Source organism: Panthera uncia, chromosome X, assembly GCF_023721935.1.
Source record: "Panthera uncia isolate 11264 chromosome X, Puncia_PCG_1.0, whole genome shotgun sequence".
Lineage (NCBI taxonomy): Eukaryota > Metazoa > Chordata > Mammalia > Carnivora > Felidae > Panthera > Panthera uncia.
In genome coordinates this window covers 84,517,789-84,536,452 of record NC_064817.1, presented here as the reverse complement: position 1 = coordinate 84,536,452, position 18,664 = coordinate 84,517,789, and the positions used below count along the sequence as shown (strand labels likewise).

The following is an 18,664-nucleotide window of genomic DNA, read 5'->3' as shown; positions in this document are numbered from 1 at the left end:
ATCTCTTTATCTGCATGGGTGTGGCTATGAATATGGGGTGTGGGTCTTTGAGGGAACTGCACTGAGAGTATGTAAGTTGTTCCTCTCCCTTCGATGCCCCTCCCTCCCCTTTCAGAGCTCCCTGAACTCTTTGGCATGGGTCCTGACAGGGAATTTCTTTGATCCTACCCTTCTTTTATTCTCCTTTTGTTTAAGGAGCAGTAGTTGGTTACTCCACATTCCCTCCTACTCCCAAAACTTGATGGCTTCTCGTCAAAGACTTGGGGAAGCCAACATCGATCCAGAAGCAATCAGCTCACACCAGCTCAGTATTGGAGCAAAGGTTGTGCAGAATATCAATGATGGGTAATTTATTATGTTGGAGAAAAATGCCACATGTATTCCTTGTCTAATGGAATAGATACACTGCAGCAAAAATTGCTGGCAAGTGAATTTCTGGCAAATCCTCTTTCACTTTGATTTTTATTATAAAACCATGGCTATGTTTTACTGGAAAAACTAAAAGAAAAAGTTTGGCTTTGGGCTGTAATTAAACCATGTACTTTAAAATAAACCACATTTTAAAAACTACAATAATAAGGTGACAGTGCAGGTCCAATCATTTTTAAACTGTGATTAGAATCCTGTGCAAGACAGTCAATCTGCCCCCACCTTTATCAGCTTTAAATTCTCATATCATTCAAAATTTTTTTTCCTACTGAAACCTCCTCCTCATGGCTTTTATTATTTCATAGCTTACTGCCTTATATACCTAGCAAATGGGAAGGGGGGTTGAAAATTGGAAGTTTGGTTATTAGCATATATTTCCCCCAAAGCAGAGCTTTGTCAGTAGAATGAACTCTCAGCCCCTTTCACATACATTGTCTTAACTGATGCCCAAGGCAACCCAGGAAACAGGTGGGGCATGTAATATCCCCATTTTGCTGATGAGAAAACTAAGGTATAGGAGTAAATTGTCTTTCTCAAGATCATGCAGTTAGAAAGTTAGAACAGGGAATAGAACATAAATCTTAAGGTTCTGCTGTAACCAGGCAATGGCAATATCAATCCAAGTTTACCAGAAGGCTTTCTTTTATTTTATTTCTTATTTTTTTATTTTTATTTTTTGAGGGGGCCAGCAAAGAGAGACAGAGAGAGAGAGAATCTTAGGCAGGCTCCTCCACACCCAGTGCAGAGCCTGATGCAGGGCTCAACTCAGGGCTCGATGTGGGGCTTGACATGGGGCTTTATCTCACAATCATGAGATCATGATCTGAGCTGAAATCAAGAGTCAGACGCTCATCTGACTGAGCTACCCAGGCACCCCTACCAGAAGGCTTTTATAACAGGCCTGTGCCATCAAATCATACACAAGTTGTCTTCTAAATTCTAAGAAGGAAAACAATATTATGGCAAATTCAGTATTTCAGTTTTCCCAACTCTTATATCAGTTTTGGATTAAATTCATCCCAGGTAGAGCTGTATTTATTTTCTCATGCAGTCCAGAAACTCAGTGCATGCTTTGTAGTACAGTGGGGTTCTTTGTATAGACTGCATGCCCATTCAAAGTGGTGTGGTGGCTCATTCAACTATCTGTAATTATTACAGAAGTGGTTTTCTGTTTTTTTATTTTTATGGTCAATGGTCATATTTATAGTGTTATTTGATTTTTGGTTCTTATACTTCCCAATTACAATATTGACACAAAAGGAAAGTTTGGTCTGGTTTTGGATGTAGTTTTATGAATATGTTGTAGACAACAGGGAGACCTGAAAATTCTTCACCTTATCTGCTTCTATATAGCAGATACCTCTGCTTCATCCTATTTTAACAATTATTGGTGTTCCCCAGGGGCAAGGGAAAATATGTTTAAAAACAAAACTCTCCAATTTCTGCTCAGCACAATGATCATCAAATTAGTATACTGTTCCTGTAATCTGTTTTCTGTCCTTAATATGCTAGCATTAGGGACTCATAGCACATCAGAATTTGTCTACAAGAGCCTAGAAAACTGTCCATTGCCCACAGACCAATTAAAGAAGCCATTTTAACTGTAGAAATGGGAGAAGGAGAAGGAAGAGAAGAAGGAAGAGGGGGAGGAAGAGGGAGGAAATTCAACAAAAAGAAATCTCCCATCTTTTTAAGTTCTGGGGAGTATCATTCCTTCAAATGCCTGTTATGACTTAATTTATCAATTCCATTAAATGAATTTCTATTAAATATTACTTGTTCCAGTGAAAAGATTGGGTAAATTGAGATCAGTTGATCTGCTGTTAATGAAAATGGCAATGTTTCCTGCCCAGAGTAGCTCTTACTATCCCTTTTCAAGTGGGTTTGGGTTTCTACCTTCAGAGCATTATTCAACGCAGAGAGGTAATGTAGCTTGGTGGAAGAAACAGACTTTTGTATCACCAAAATTAGCTTCACTAATTGCTTGATGTATGACCTCAGGCCAGTTTCTTACCCTCTATGAATTTGGATTTCAGTGTCCTCATCTGTAAAATGAGTCTAATATCCACTTATTAGGGCTGTTATAGGATTTAACGAGATGGATTCAAGGAGATGGTACTTAGTAAGTGCTTGGTAGTAAGAAGGTCATTATTGTGTTTTAGAAGAGAAATGTGAATGAACAGGCAGAAAGGAGGGATACAGAGTGTTGACTAGCAAGAGTTAACTTTATCCCTCTGGGAGGTGTCTTGCTGAAAATTTCAACATGCTGACAATAGCCAATGGAATAGGTGTGTGTGTCTTTGCAAACAAAACATGTAGATGCATGTCTTCATGCCTCGGCTGGCTGCTGCAAACACTGATTATAGCTTAAGAACCAGAAAATAAATGTGTTTTCATTTGGGTGTTGAGGGCAAGCCTCTGATACTGCTTCTTAGCTGTGGCAGACACTAACAATTTGGGGGGTTCACTTTGCTAGACACCAATCACCTTTTACATACATATGTATGTATGTATGTACGTATGTATGTAGGTAGGTGGGTAAGGTCACTGCCCTTGCTGGAAAATTGTAGATGATGCTATTGTTATCAAACTGAACCAGGGTTTTCTGGGCCACAAAATGGGTCTGTTTATCTGTATGATATGAGTCTTTGTCATACACTAGACTTATTCTTCACCTACTGGTATTCTTTCTGCCTTATTTACTTCTATGGACAATATTAGCCCATTAGTGCTATGACTAAGAGAGTGGAGTGTGAGGCTATATGGATGGCTGTCTCCATATGTTGTAACAGAAGGAGCACAGAGTTGATTGGAAGGCCCTGACACCAGCTCTGCCACTGACCAACTATATGACACGGGCAATCCCCATTGGCTAACTGCTTTGCAGCTTGGTGTCCTCAGCCTACCACACAGATGTGTTGTGATCCTCCAAAGGAAGGGCAAAAGAAAAAGTATTCTGAAGTGTCTTAAATATTCTGCCTTTGGAAGTGTTATCATTAATTTTCTTCTTACCACATATTTCATGGCTAAGAGAGAGACCCCAGCTACTTAGGCCAGAGTCTGATAAGTTCTTGCATTTCCTCTACCCAGCCCCATTACTAAAATGGGAATTCCAGTTGGATGCTTTAAGGGCAAAGTGTAGAATTCAAGCCGCCTAGTTCTTAGGCTGGAGGTCAGGGGGTCAGCAATCTCTGCTTCATTTTCCCCAAAGGCCACACAGGGGTTTTTCAGGATAGCAACAAAGTCTTTTTAATCTAATTTTTCCCCTAGCTAATGAGACTTTGGACGTGGCCTTCTTGAAGATTCCCAAGTGCACATTTAACTCTGCATTTTCTTGCACTCCACAATTACACCTTTTTCTCTACAATTATATTTTGAGTGCCTACCGTATACCAGACACAGCATCTCTGGAGATACTGTGGTAAAAGTGTCAACTGAGCTCCCTACCCTCTCAGACCTATGGTCTAGTGAGAACAGCAGGTACAGAATATCCCCTTAAATGGTCCCAGGTATCTTAATCCCCACTTCTCCAAACGTGGACTCCTACTCCTCAACTTCCATCCAAGACTCTTCTTCCCCTAGGTTTCCTCAGGTCAGTGAAGAGATCCACTCACTTGCCCAAGCAAGAAACCTGGGAGTCATCCTTCATAACCCTCTCTGTCTTACCCACAAATTTGATTCTAGCACTAAGTTTTATTCTTTTTACCCTCTAAACTATCTCTCAAATCTATCTTCTCCCTGTCTTTTCCTGCCATGAACGTAGTCCAAGTCACCGTTATTTCTCTCCTGGAGGTGACAGCCTCCTCACTGGGTTCTGCGTCTCTGGCCTTGATGCCTTATCCACTCGCTTCCTATATGTGCAGAGTTGATATTACATGGACTTTGATAAGTTCCTTTCCCTTTCTGGGCTTCAGCTTCTCTACCCTGAGCTAGATGATTTCCTAAGTCTTGTGCAGCTCTCTTTTCTGTGGCTCTGTGATCAGATGGTTCTTGATTGCACTCTGGTACGGCTATCTAGGCTTCCAATGAAGGTATTGCTGTACCTGGCCACTGGCTTCTCAGTGTGTATATTCATTCATTCATTTCTCCATTCATTCAGCATTTACTGAGGTCCCATTGTGTACTAGGCACTGTACTTAGTACAAGTGATTCAGTGAAGAAAAAGACACAGGACTTGCCCCCAAGGAGCTCAATCTGTTGGGGGTATAGGCACAAACAGGCAACCTAGCACATACTGTGGGGTGGGGGCAATCATGGAAGGCTCCCTGGAGGAGCTGATAACTTTATTGGAGTTTGAATGATAAATAGGAGCTAACCAAGAGAGCAGAGACATGTACAAAGGCCCTGGGGCAGGATGGATGCTAAGAGAAAGTAAATCAAGATTGGAGGTTGCCAAACCAACTAGGAGGCTGTGGCAACACTGTAGGGGAGACATGAGGAAGACCTGAAAGAAGACCATGAAGATAGAGAGAAATGGGCAGGTTTGAGTTGTATTTTGGAGGTGGAATTGACAGTCCTTGCCGGTGAATTGGATGTGGAAGATGAGGGAAAGAGAGAAGTCATGGGGAATCCTTGGGCCTCTGGTTTAGTCAACTTTATGGATAGACTGTCATTTTCTGAGTTAGTTCCATTAACTCAAGAGGAAGGAGCTGGTTTAGGGAATAGGTTTAAGGAGAAGATGATGAGTTCAGCTTTGGTCATGTTGAGTTTGTGATGGAATATCCAAGTGGAGAGGCCTGGTAAGCCATTAGCTATAAGAACCTGGCACCCTGAGAAGAGAAATTGGGACTGGAGGTTCAGACTAGGGAGTCATTAGCATGTAGAGGAAATTCTTTTAAGAGAACGAGCCCAAGAGAGCAAGGACACCAACACTGAGTAAGGGGGGAAATGCTCTCCACAGATGTGGGATGCTGGCATACATGCTCTTTCATTCCTGGGCACACATCTCTGCCCCAAAGAGAGTTTCTCCATGATATGTGTGCATCACCCACTTAAACTTAAGAGAAGGAACATCAGGTACCCAATCATAACTTCTCCATCTTACCATGAATGATACCTAAAGAAGAAAGAGAACTGATACTTTCATGCCAGGTGTTTTCATTAACTCACTTAAATGCTTACAATAATCTACACCAGAGCTATTATTCCTCAGAGCCCTAAAGTCACTTGCCCAAGGTCACATAGCTATTAAATGGCAGTAATGAGATTTGACTTCAGATCTGTCTGATTCCAGATCCAGCACCATGACACCAGGTAACAGCACCGAACCATCTCTGCTGTATAGCTGGGTCCTTAGGAAAGCCTGGGCACACCCCCTCTTCCCTTCTGCTTCACAGATATCATTTGCATCCCCTAGCTTAATGCTTTGCTCTCCATTAAAATACAAATCCCCTTAGGGAGAAGTAAAGCTCTAAGTTGTTGTCAGTCATTTATGCCTCAGTGGGAATGAGTTTCAGATTCTTCCGTAGGCATAAATTTTAATTTTATGGGAGAAGGACAGTGGAAACTTCAAGGAGGGATAAGAAGAGAGAAAGGGCCTAGCAATGAAAAGTCGGCTGTCTCTGTTTCACAATCCTACCTAGTCTGAGGTATGTGCTTTTAAGATTTGTAGATACTATTTCTGTATATGTGTACTAAATAGTCTCCCTTTATCCATGGTTTCACTTTCCACAGTCAACCATGGTCCAAAAGCAGATGATCTCCTGACCATAGGTCAGAAGGTCAATAGTAGCCTAACCCTACATCACAGTGAGTACATCATTGACCTCACTTCATCTCATCATATAGGCATTTTATCATCTCACATCATCACAAGAAGGGTGAGTACAGAACAGTAAAGATATCTTGAGAGAAACCACATTCACATACCTTTTCTTACAGTATATTGCTATAATTGCTCAATTTTATTATTGTAAATATTTTACTGTGCCTAGTTTACAAATTAAACTTTATCCTAGGTATGTATTTATAGGAAAAAAGATAGTATATATATGGGATTTGGTACTACCTGCGATTTCAGGAATCCATTGGGGGGTCTTGGAATATATATCCGTAAATAAGGGACTACTGTTCTTTATATGCAGACCCATTGCTGAGTCTGTCACCCTGGTTATCTGGGGTTGGGGATGTGGGTGTGGTCTGATCTAAGGTGACCTTTAGCTGCATACTAACCCCAATATTCTGTGGTCAGCAGGAGGAAGCCAGCCTGGGCTTCAGTCAGGAATTGCAGTTCCTGGCCTCAGGCATTCTCTTGAGTCCCAGTTCATTCTCTTGAGAATTAGACCCTGCTGTGCATATTTAAAATCCCGAGCAGATGGAGGCAGGAGAGCTTGTTGGAAAGACTTGGAGGAGTCCCTTCTGCCCTGTCTCGGTCTGTTTGCCAAAATAAATGACATGTATCAGGGCAGGGCATTGGTCCAAGCCCATTGAAATTCTGCTAGCGGTCCAAACAGTGATGGTGTTTCAGATTGGTTCTGTGAAATGATCAAAGTTAGGAAGAGAGAAATGATGTGTGAGCATCTGGTTGCTGCAGCCTACTGATGGGGACAGTCCCAGGGGTGGGCGTGGGTAAGGGGGGAGCAGCTTCGAGGACCCCCTAGGACATCTGCCACTGGCAAACAGGGAAAGAGCCACACACTGGCAGCAGGCAGTCTGGTTTGAGTCCCATGCTGTTTTCCTCACCAGCTATGTGACGTGAACAAGTCCTTCCCCTTCTCCAGGCCTGCCCCCCACCCCTCATATAAAATAGAACCTAGATGAAATGGTCTCCAAGGACCCTTTCTGCTCGAACATTCTGTGACTTCTCTGACACTGGTTTGATTTTATTTGTAGTGAGAGAGGCCCACCCACCCACCTGCTTATCAGTAGTTACAATGTTCTCACACTGACCTCTGCTGGCCATTTTGAGAAGTGCCACCGATAGCTTCTTGGGAGGAAAAAAAAAAGCAGTTCATCATTGATTTAGTATTAAGCTTCAAAAATATGCTGGGCACTGCGACAGAAACCCTGTGTACTGGAGATGAGCAAAAAAGAACACATAGCTGTAAGCACAGAATAAGCATATCTAGAGATGGCTGACAAAACAATGCACAAAAGAAACGTGTCTCCCCCCCCACCCCGGCTTTTTTTTTGGCCATCTTCATTTGTTCATGGTGCTCTGTGCCACTGTACGAAAGGACCTCAGTGGGTAGGAAGATTCTTTGTCTCATATCCTATGACTGCAGGCTCCAGAAGGGCCTGGAACCCCACTGAGGAGGCAGTTCTGGGCCAGTAGTACCTCAAAGCCTTGAGACATCTCACAGGCCCTGCTTCTGGCCCCTAGATCATCAGTCTGAGAGGTTTCTAGCTGGGGCCAGCCCAGACACTGTACCTCAGAGGTATACATTCCCCTGAGGGGTGCCATTTCAAAAACCCCTTTGAGGGGCGCCTGGGTGGCTCAGTCGGTTAAGCGGCCGGCTTCGGCTCAGGTCATGATCTTACAGTCCGTGAGTTCGAGCCCCGCGTCGGGCTCTGTGCTCACAGCTCAGAGCCTGGAGCCTGTTTCAGATTCTGTGTCTCCCTCTCTCTGACCCTCCCCCGTTCATGCTCTGTCTCTCTCTGTCTCAAAAATAAATAAACGTTAAAAAAAATTTAAAAAAAAAACCCTTTGAAAAAAGAATTCAAAATCAAAGAATCCATGAGTTCTTTTTTTTTTTTAATATGAAATCTATTGTCAAATTGGTTTCCATACAACACCCAGTGCTCATCCCAACAGGTGCCCTCCTCAATGCCTATCATCCACTTTCCCCTCCCTCCCACCCGCCATCAACCTTCAGTTTATTCTCAGTCCTTAAGAGTCTCTTATGGTTTACCTCCCTCCATGAGTTCTTTCAGAGAGTCACTTTAAGCTCTCCGGCTGGAACGGAAGAATTGGCTCTACAACTGTGGCAAATTCAGCATGGCCACCCAGCCAAGAGAAAGGAAGCAGGCCATGGAATCCTGCCTTTTATGGATGGAATCAGATTTCCTGTTAAGTCCAGACCTAGAATTGTCTCACTCCTAAGTCTCTTTAGTTACTTTTGCTGAGCATGTGCTCTACAAAGGCAAGAGGCCAGAGCTGGAACGTGCCAGCCCATGTGCCTATGCCAGGCACTGCTCAGGCTCTAGTGATGTGAGCAAGATGGAAATTGGGCCACACCACAGTCTGCTTTCTCAGTTCAATGGTTTATTGTGCTCTCCATCTCCCATCCCTTGATGTGGGAAAGCTTTGGGCAGGGCTCAGATTTGGGTCAAGCATTCAGTGCCTTGACCGCATCCTCTCTGCTAGTAATAACATGGCCTCAGCAAGTCCATCTTGCCCCTATCCTCCCACCAACTGGTCTCCTCCTCCCCCAACAGCTGGTTCTTATCTGTCTCCCTTGTTCCAGCCTCAGGCACGCTGCCCTGGCCTCATGCTGACACACACATGTTCTCCTGAATGCTCATTGATGAGTTTCAGCCCTGAAATGCTGCCTTCTTCCCATCCTCCCCTTCCCATCCCCAAACCTCTGAGGGTTCCCTATTTGCTACTATATCAAGTCTTCAACTTCCTTCCTTGCTTTTCAGGCCCACCTCAATTGGGGCCCACTCAGCCTTTCCAGCGTGGGCCGTGATTCCCCCCAGCCATGAACAGAATGTAAGCATTTCACAAACCCTCCACAGCCAACCCTTTCTTTGTGTTCCTGCACTACTTAGGCTCTGTTCTGGATTTGTACTGTTTGCTATGCTTTTGGGTACATTAGTCTTGAAAGCGAGGTCCCCATTTTAGACTTCTTTGTTAATCCTCAACACCACAGCACTATTTTTTAAAGTATTGGTCTTTTTATTTTTAGATATAGATAGATAGATAGACATAGATATAGATAGATAATTTATTTTTCTTTTTAGTTTCATATATACATACATAGTAAAGTTTACAAGGGTAACAAATAAACAATCATTGTAAACAAAATTCCAACTATGGGAGGTAAGGGCCTAAAGAGTGAAAGTTCATGCCCTGCTCCATCATTCCCATAAACAAGTTCCTTAAGTAGTCTAGAGCCCAGCACCCAGTAGAGGCTATATGTTGGGTGCTAGAGAAGGTTAAGTGGTGGGTGGTGCCCCCAGAAAATTGCATCTCTTTAGGAAAAGCATTTTTGTACTTCTTTTCAAGAGTCCTTGGTCTTTGTGGGCCTGATTGACACTGGAAATTTTACTCCAAAGGCCCCACACAGCTGGTGACCACTTGCATCTCCAGTACGTGACTGTAGCCACTCCAGAAAGCATCTGTCCTGTTTCCAGCCTTTGAAAAAGTAACCATTGAAGGTGAATATTAAAGGGCATGTTTAATGGGCTTTTCTGAGTTTTTCACAGGTCTGTAGAAAATTGCAGACAGTCAGTAAAAGGGCCAAGAGGTAGAGATGGGAAGCGTTCATGAAAATAAGCTTTCTATCTGGTATGGTGTTGCGTTCTCTGAGAGGTAATGCATGTTACTAATGGTTGTAGTCTTTCTGCCAAGAAAATTCAGTCCCTACTGGGATTTGTTCTAAATGATAGACTAGCCCGCCTGTGCTGCACCCACTGGGGTTAATTCTCTGTTTTGGTCAGCTTTGAAATGTCAGCCTGAACTTTCAGACTTAATTGTTACAGACACTTTATAACTAAAGCATTCAAAATATTCAAGCTTCTCCCTCTTGCTATTATAATTAATACTTAATGGATATTTTCAGGCTTCTTGAATTTTACACATTCAACAGTCTACAGATAGTGGGTTGAAGAGAAAGAGATATATAGAAAGGGAACAAATAAATAATGTGTGTGTGTGTGTGTGTGTGTGTGTGTGTGTTTGTGTGTGTGTGTTTCCTGTAAGCATCTGTTTCCAGTTGCAGTGATGGGGTCCTGGGATCTGCCAATAAAGATGGGCTTTGACAGGTTGGTCAACCCATGGGTTTCTGGGTTCTCCCCTCTCTGGACCCCCGAGGCAGTGTTCTTTAGACATTGCCATTTCTGGATTTCACTGCGAGTATGTGGTTGGCCATTTGAATGGGAGTTATAAAATGTCACGATGTTCTCCAGCATTCTGTTCTTTCACTATTTTGACAATCTGATGGATGCCCTGGCATTAACTAGGAAGAGGACAATATTATCCCGCCTGAATAACTAATCTCCTAAGAAGTACAAAGTTAAAGGATCTTGGTGCACATGAATCTTATTAAATGTGCTTATAAAATATGTTCTATCCAAATAAGCTTAGCGGCCCCTAAAATAGCCTTTTCTGATCCGTGTCTGGAACTTTGGCATGCTTCACAGATCTCTAAGCCAAAATTGTTTAGTGAAGTGATGACAGTATTCTCTGTGTATGGGAAAATGGGAAGCGTTGATGTTAAGTCCTCTATTGACTAAGTGCACTCCTTCTCTCCATCTTAGGGGCGACTAGGACCAATTGGAATTCAAGGTCCAACAGGTCCTCAAGGATTTGCTGGCCCTAGCGGTTTATCAGGGTTGAAAGGAGAAAGGGGCTCCCCAGGTCCCCTGGGACCATATGGACCAAAAGGAGATAAGGTAAAAACACCAGAGTTTGATTTTTCTTTGACAGATGAACCATAGGTATGAAGGTGAAAAGTTCTAAATCTCAGTTCTGTTCGTTTATGGAAATAATACTAATCCTGAGTACCTTGGTGCCAGGCTATAGACTTTAATAAGAGACAGGCTGTGTGATATGCTGCTAATAGATCAACCTATTTCCAGAGAGACTCCTATGGCAAGCAAGCCACAAAGTGCATGTATTGGCTACTTGCTAGACACGTGAGCTTGCTGGGGTGGGAATTCATGTGGGTTTGGAGTGGGAATGGGTCAGAAGTTCAATCAGATGGGCAATAGAGGTCAGGAATCCAAGCAAGGAGACTGGGAAGCAAGATGTCGGAATGCTTGGAAGCAATCTGGGCCACAAATGTAGGGAAAGAGATGCAAGAAAGGAGATTGATCATGTCGTGCTAGCTGGCTGAGTTTAGCAGCTTAGTTTATGTTCCCTTCAGATTTTAATCACCTCCTCTTTGCCCCATTGGTAAGGGAGGGATTCCCAGCCTAGGGTTCTGAGGATGGCAGAAGACATGACACCTGATACTGGACAGAAAACATTGACAGCAGGTTTATTACTCACATATACTCACAGTGCAGGGTGAAAGGACACCACACACCACACAGGGCCACACAGGGGAGGCAGATTTTGAGGTGGCAAAAGGGTGAGGTGCCCCTTGGCTCCTGAGGGAGGCTTGTTTGAATAATACAATGGGTCATCAGGGAACTGAAACCAGATTCAGGGATAAGCGGGAACTGTATCTGCTCTGTTTGATAAGGAGGGCCATTTGCCTAGGAGACCTCATCTAGGGGAGCAGAGTTATGGGGAACTTGTGGTTAGGCCTTTTGAGGCCCTCCACCCCAGTTTTCCCAGTTTCAAAGCAGCATGTCACACTGAGCCATCATTTTAGGTTTTGCACCACATTGCTTAAGATAAAAACTGGTCTCAGAACACAGACATGTTTAAGACCTTAGGTAGAGGCAAGGTGACACAATGTGGAGAGTGAGGTATAAAACACTTCTAACAACTTAGGTCATGAATCACATGAACAAACTCACCAAATCTAATGGACATCAGTTGGATTGTCTGTTACATTCCTCTTCCTACTCCTTTTATTCTAGGGTCCCATGGGAGTTCCTGGCTTTCTTGGCATCAATGGGATTCCGGTGAGTGTGTCCACAGAGGTATTTTTTTTTATTACCACTACTAGGTTGTGCTTCAGAGGTCAAATATCTTAGCCTTAGCAACATCCTGTGGCATGCAAGCATTCTCTGGGTCAAGTGTTGAGATGCACGTGATAAGGTTTGAAGAGAGGTGGTCACACACACTTTCCCTGGGATTTAGTTACAGGTAGCACTAAATCAGATGGTTGGGACAGATGCAGGCATAAGAAACCATCAATACCTTAGCCAAAATGCGTTAGGTCTCATGAGCTGAGGGGAGCTTTAATTAGGGATGAGGGACTGGTTCTGAAGTGTGGAGACAGTGCCACATTCAGAGTACATACGTACTCATTATAATAAAATTATGAAGACATGTGATATTAGATAGAAAAATATTTAGAGATATCTTGATACATTTCATTTCAGTAATTTGTTCTCTTCCACCTTACCTCATTGCAGAGTGAATTTCCCTTTAGTTTTTACAAAGCAACCATTCCAAAGATCACTTGCAGGCAGCCCCTTTCCTTTATCCTGAAACCTGGTTTTGCTGGAGATGAGTGAGGAATCTGGAGCTCACAGATATCTCCTTTTCTCATTACATCCAGTCCAACCCCTTAGGTTCTCGATTTTCACGCTGTATCCCTACTTATCTCACCACTGGAAAATCCATGATAACATTTCGCCAGCCTTGAAAATACAGTATTTGCAACTTGGCTTCTATCAATTTTTAGTTATATCTTTTGGCACATCTCTATATACTACATCTTTATCCTGAGCTGTGTTTTTCTATAGCAGAGCTCTTCAATCTTAAGAGAAGACACAAATGTTGTATGGAAGCTCAGAGTACAGATCAGGAAGAAATAGAGCTTCTTCATTTCAGGGACATGTTAGAGCCTGCTTTTATCCTTTCAGCCTCGAAGGGGTTCTTCTGAGCCATATCTAAGCACAGTTTGGCAAATCCTAGACTTAATAGCTTTTTGTGTGATACTGCATAACCATCTAGTATCAAGGAAGGGGGCTTAAATCTCTTTGTGACAATCTCTAGGTATTTCTTGGGTGCCGGCTAGGTGCTATGACTCTACTATGGGGATACAGAAAAAACTTATGGATCTACACTCAAAGACATTATCATTTGATCCATTTTCTTCCAAGACCTAGCATACATTTGGAGTTGGAGGACAGAAGTCTTGCTTCCTTGTATTTGTTGTATGTATCAACAAATAAGCCATCAGAATTCTGCATTTTATTCAACTGCAGACTCTGAAAAATGCTCAGAAATGGGCCAGCGGGCAAATAAGAGGATGGGGTTGGCTGTCCTTTTATAACATCCTCTGGCATTTTCTCCTGGCTGTGTTCCCACCTGCACTTTATCCAGAGCCTCCACTCAGACTGTGTATCTTCTGGGAGCCACTGGGTGAGGAAAACTAGAAAGCTGGAGATCACCTCTTGCATTCCTCCTGCGGAGCTGGCTTCCACTGGAGATGAGTGGGGGATTTGAAGCTTGCAGCAGTACTATGCCCTTCCTCCTGTAGTCTTTTTCTAATGGGGGCTGGAAGGAAGTGAATCCTGTGACGCAGAGGCTGATTCCAATTCTGGACTAGAACATACCCTAGGATCCAGCTGGCCACTTCTGCCTCCAACTTGTGTCCAAGAGAGCTGTAGACTTTGCAGGGATTGATCATTTCTCGTTGGGGCTTCATTGCTTGGGAGAATGAGTTACAGGTGTCCAGATACCTCCAAATTAATGTGCCACTCCCAATAGAAGTCCCCACTCACTCGGCCCTTCCCTTGACCAAAGGCTCTATGTGTTTTCTTTTGACTAATGACTGCATTACTCTCAGGCTCCAAGCCTCTCTTACTCCATGAAATGATTTTTTTCCTTGTTCCTTCCCTCTCTTCCATCTATTCGAGATGTATTTACTGAGCACCTTCTGTCCACTGCCTACCTCTCCCTTCCATCTCTAGTGTCTTAGGAGTCCTTGGTGTCTGTTCCATACACCTAGCTCCTTATTACATATGGCCCACAGTATTTATTATTTGTCTTGTGTAATGGTCTTATCTAGCTTTCTTGAAAGCACAGAATAGGTCTTCTGCTCCACTCAGAAGCCTCAGAGACCCCAGGGCTGAATTTACCATGTACTAAGAACACTAGGAACACCAGAGGTGTGGTTGGGTGGCTCAGTCAGTTAAGTGTCTGGCTGACAGCTCAGAGCCTGGAGCCTGCTTCAGATTCGTGTCTCTGTCTCTCTTTCTGCTCCTCCCCTGCTTGCTCTCTCTCTCTCTCTCTCTCTGTGTGTGTGTGTGTGTGTGTGTGTGTGAGTGTGTGTGTGTATCTCTCTTTCTCTCTCTCAAAAATAAATAAACATTAAAAACATTAAAAAAAGAAATACTTAGGGGACTGATTCCAACCTCTAGTGCCTACAAAAGCAACAGTTCTCGGACTGGCAGGACTCCATCAGACACAGGAAAACAGATACCCTTGGCCTAGTCAGACTAATTATTTTGCTCTACTTTTGGCAGCTGAAACCAACAGCTTCCCCAACACATCTTAGTAAACTGGATTACTGCACAAATCTGATTCCCCTGTAACATACGTGCCACTGGTTTTAGTCCCCAAACTCTGTTTTTGCGTCATGTAGATAGTTTCAACATAAGTGAGCAAGTATGATCATCCAAGTCTGTGCACCAAGGGCCACAGCAATCAGTCGGGGGAATGAACAATCATGGGGTGCCTGGGTGGCTCAGTCAGTTAAGCATCCGACTTTGGCTCAGGTCATGATCTCGCAGTCCGTGAGTTCGAGCCCCGCGTTGGACTCTGTGCTGACAGCTCAGAGCCTGGAGCCTGTTTCAGATTCTGTGTCTCCCTCTCTTTGACCCTCCCCGTTCATGCTTTGTCTCTCTCTGTCTCAAAAATAAATAAACATTAAAAAAAATTAAATATATTCAACATTAGTGCAACATAGACCAGGGGTGGTTTTTTATGATATCACAGATGTGAGTTGGGGCTGTTGCCACCCACAAGAAATGTATGTTTATCAAATGTTTTCAGTTCTTTGGGCACCTCTGTGGCTCCGTTGATTAAGCCTCCAACTCTTGATTTTGGCTCAGGTCATGATCTTGTGGTTCATGGGTTCAAGCCCCACATCGGGCTCTGTGCTAACAGCATGGAGCCTGATTGGGATTCTCTCTCTCCCTCTCTCCCTGCCCCTCTCCTGCTCACTCTCTCTCTGTCTCTCAAAAATAAATAAATAAACATCAAATGTTTTCATTTCAAATAAGTCTGGAGCAGAAATTTTCAAGTTGTCCTTTGCAATTTATGTTTAGCTTTTCTCATGAAGTTAATCTCAAACATTTTCCTTCCTAAAGACTAGTAAATGAACACATCAGATTTATACCCTCAAAGTGAACACATACTACTCAACAAATGGAAATTTTCCCTTTAAAGTCTGGGTTCTGAGGAACATGGTTTTTCTGGATTACAGCGCATCTTCTTATTCTGTGCATTCAGTCCCTTGCATTTATATAGAAACATGGTTTCCTCCCTCAAAGAGCTACATTCTCTTAGAAAGCTGGCACACATGTATATAAAAACATTAGCTAACACTAAAAAAGGCAAAGTGCCAGAAATGCTGTGGTTCTACTGAGAATTGAAAAGTAACCGTGTATTTCATTTTAATGTTGGCAACAACTCTATGAGGTAGTATTATTCATCTCCATTTCACAGATTGTGAAACTGAGACTCAAGTTGGGCAGTGGCAAAGCTGGGATTGGAACACAAACTCAAAATTCAAAACTGACTCAAAACATTCTTTAGCTATCATTTCATGGTATCACCTGGACAGGAAGGGGCTGACAGGTCAAAGTCAAATGTCAGAGGTGAATTCCAGAGAATTCAGCTAAGGTAGGAAAGAGTGAGCAAGTACCCCTGGAATCCTACAGGTGGAAGATACTAAGAATTCAGGCAAGAAAACTACAGGAATATTGGGGCCCCAGTAAAAATACTGTGGATACCAAGGGATAAGAAGCCAGGCAAAGGTTTTGGTGTCAAACAGAACCAAGGCCCCAGGAGTAAAAATGGTCCCCAATACTGAGCCAGCCTGTTGTCTTGCCTTAACTCATCCCTGTTACCCAGCTGAGAGATAACCTCTAGCAAGTTGGGCTGGGACATTTTTTTTTCTTCAAATTTTTATTTAATTTGTTCTTAGTTAACATATAGTGTAATATTGTTTTGGGGAGTAGAATTTAGTGATTAATCATTTACCTATAGCACCCAATGCTCAACATGACAAGTGCCCTCCTTAATATCCATCACTCATTTAGTCCCTCCCCCCTGAGCCTCCCTCCATCAACTCTCAGTTTGTTCTCTATCATACAGAGTCTCTTACGGTTTATTTCCCTTTTTTTTCCCTCCTTCCCACATTTGTTTTGCTCCTTAAATTTCACATATGAGTGAAATATATGTTATTTATCCTTCTCTGACTGACTTATTTCCCTTAGCATAATACATTCTAGTTCCATCCACATTGTTGCAAATGGCAAGATTTCATTCTTTTTGATGGCTGAGTAATATTCCATTATATACCCCATATTCTTTATCCAGTGATCAGTCGATGGACATTTGGGTTCTTTCCATAGTTTGGCTGTTGTTGATAATGCAAAGGGGTACATGTACCCCTTTGAATCTGTATTATCTTTATCCTTTAGATAAATACCTAGTAGTGCAATTGCTGAATCGTAGCGTAGTTCTATTTTTAACTTTTTGAGGAACCTCCATACTGTTCTCCAGAGTGGCTGCACAAGTTTGCATTCTGGCTGGGACATTTTAAAGTGGTGATCAGGATTGCAGGAAGAAATAGACAATCCACCTGACAGGATTAATTGAAGAGAGTTGCATGAAGGGATGTAGACTTGATTCAGGGGAACAACAATGGATTGTAAAGTAACTAATATCACTTTTGCCACCCCTTGGCCCAAGGGGGAAAGAAAGAATGGTAATACTAAGAACCCTCTCAAGACCCATGGAATAGTGGCTTCTCAACAAGAGCTAAGACTTGTAGAGAAATGTGGCCATTTCCAAAAATATGGCCAGGGAGGGCATGGGGGAAATAAATGACCTGTGCTCTTTCTCTTCCTGTTCTTTGACCTTCTGCTTGTGTCTCCCAGTGGCCAAATAAATACAACTGGGATGCAGAGGGCAAGGGAGTCTAGGTGGTACTGTTCATAAAGGTCAGCTTCCCAAGGCACAGATCTGGGGAAGGTGGAGTGTAGATCTTCAGGGCAAATAAGAATATCCATTTCATTTGGTAATAAAATGTTGATGACTTAGTAAGCTGTCTCACCCAGTGCAGCTAAAAAGCATCACCTGAGTCTGGGCAGGCACAGATAACAGCAAGTTTATTGCAAAGATAAATTTATTGCCCATTCTTCTGTTCTTAGCATCCTATAAATCCAGAAGTCTAGACTCATACTTTTTGTATCAACAGATGGTCTATCTCTGACAACTATAATAACAATGAAAATGCATCAAAATTCTGTGGGATATTTTCTCAATAAGAATTTGACAAAAGCTCATTTCCTCTAATAATTTGAAAAGTTGATTTTTGAATACATGGCATGTTTTCGTCAAATTATTAAATATACATACTTGGCGTTAAAAACTGCATGTGGGAGGGTAGGAGTCTACCTTTTTTTTGACCCATCTAGATTTCTGTTGTTTCATGTCATCTCTTTGCTCCATACCCAGCAAACATTCCACTTTTGATAGATTCAAAAAGATAGATTCTCTACAAAAGCAGACTCTATGCACCTTGTAAGCTCCACTCTAGAAAATTATTGAATTCTGATCAATTATGTGATTGCTAATTCCTCAACAAAACAACAGCCTCAGTAGCAAGCATGGAGAAGAGGAGAAGATACATACAGTTCCCTAACTGGAGCAATAGCCTGACGTATGATAATGACAAAATAAGATTGGAAGTGTAGTTCTTCAGAGACTTGCTTATTTTTTTTAGCAACCATATAGAATATATTTCTTTCTTTATTTTTTTAATATATGAAATTTATTGTCAAATTGGTTTCCATACAACACCCAGCGCTCATCCCAAAAGATGCCCTCTTCAATGCCCATCACTTACCCTTCCCTCCCTCCCACCCCCCCATCAACCTTCAGTTTGTTCTCAGTTTTTAAGAGTCTCTTATGCTTTGCCTCTCTCCCACTCTAACCTCATTTTTTTTCCTTCCCTTCCCCCATGGGTTTCTGTTAAGTTCCTCAGGATCCACATAAGAGTGAAGACATATGGTATCTGTCTTTCTCTGTATGGCTTATTTCACTTAACATCACACTCTCCATTTCCATCCACGTTGCTACAAAGGGCCATATTTCATTCTTTCTCATTGCCACGTAGTACTCCATTGTGTATATAAACCACAATTTCTTTATCCATTCATCAGTTGATGGACATTTAGGCTCTTTCCATAATTTGGCTATTGTTGAGAGTGC

General features: G+C 42.6%; 1 protein-coding gene across 1 annotated transcript in view; it reads left to right on the top strand.

Moving 5' to 3' along the window:
• The window catches only part of COL4A6 (collagen type IV alpha 6 chain), a 279,535-nt gene that overhangs the window by 199,111 nt on the left and 61,760 nt on the right, over positions 1-18,664 (top strand). Inside the window, exons 4-5 of the mRNA XM_049644164.1 lie at positions 10,852-10,986; positions 12,124-12,168. Of these exons, the coding sequence (XP_049500121.1) occupies positions 10,852-10,986; positions 12,124-12,168 (180 nt within the window). The remainder of the gene's footprint in view (positions 1-10,851; positions 10,987-12,123; positions 12,169-18,664) is intronic.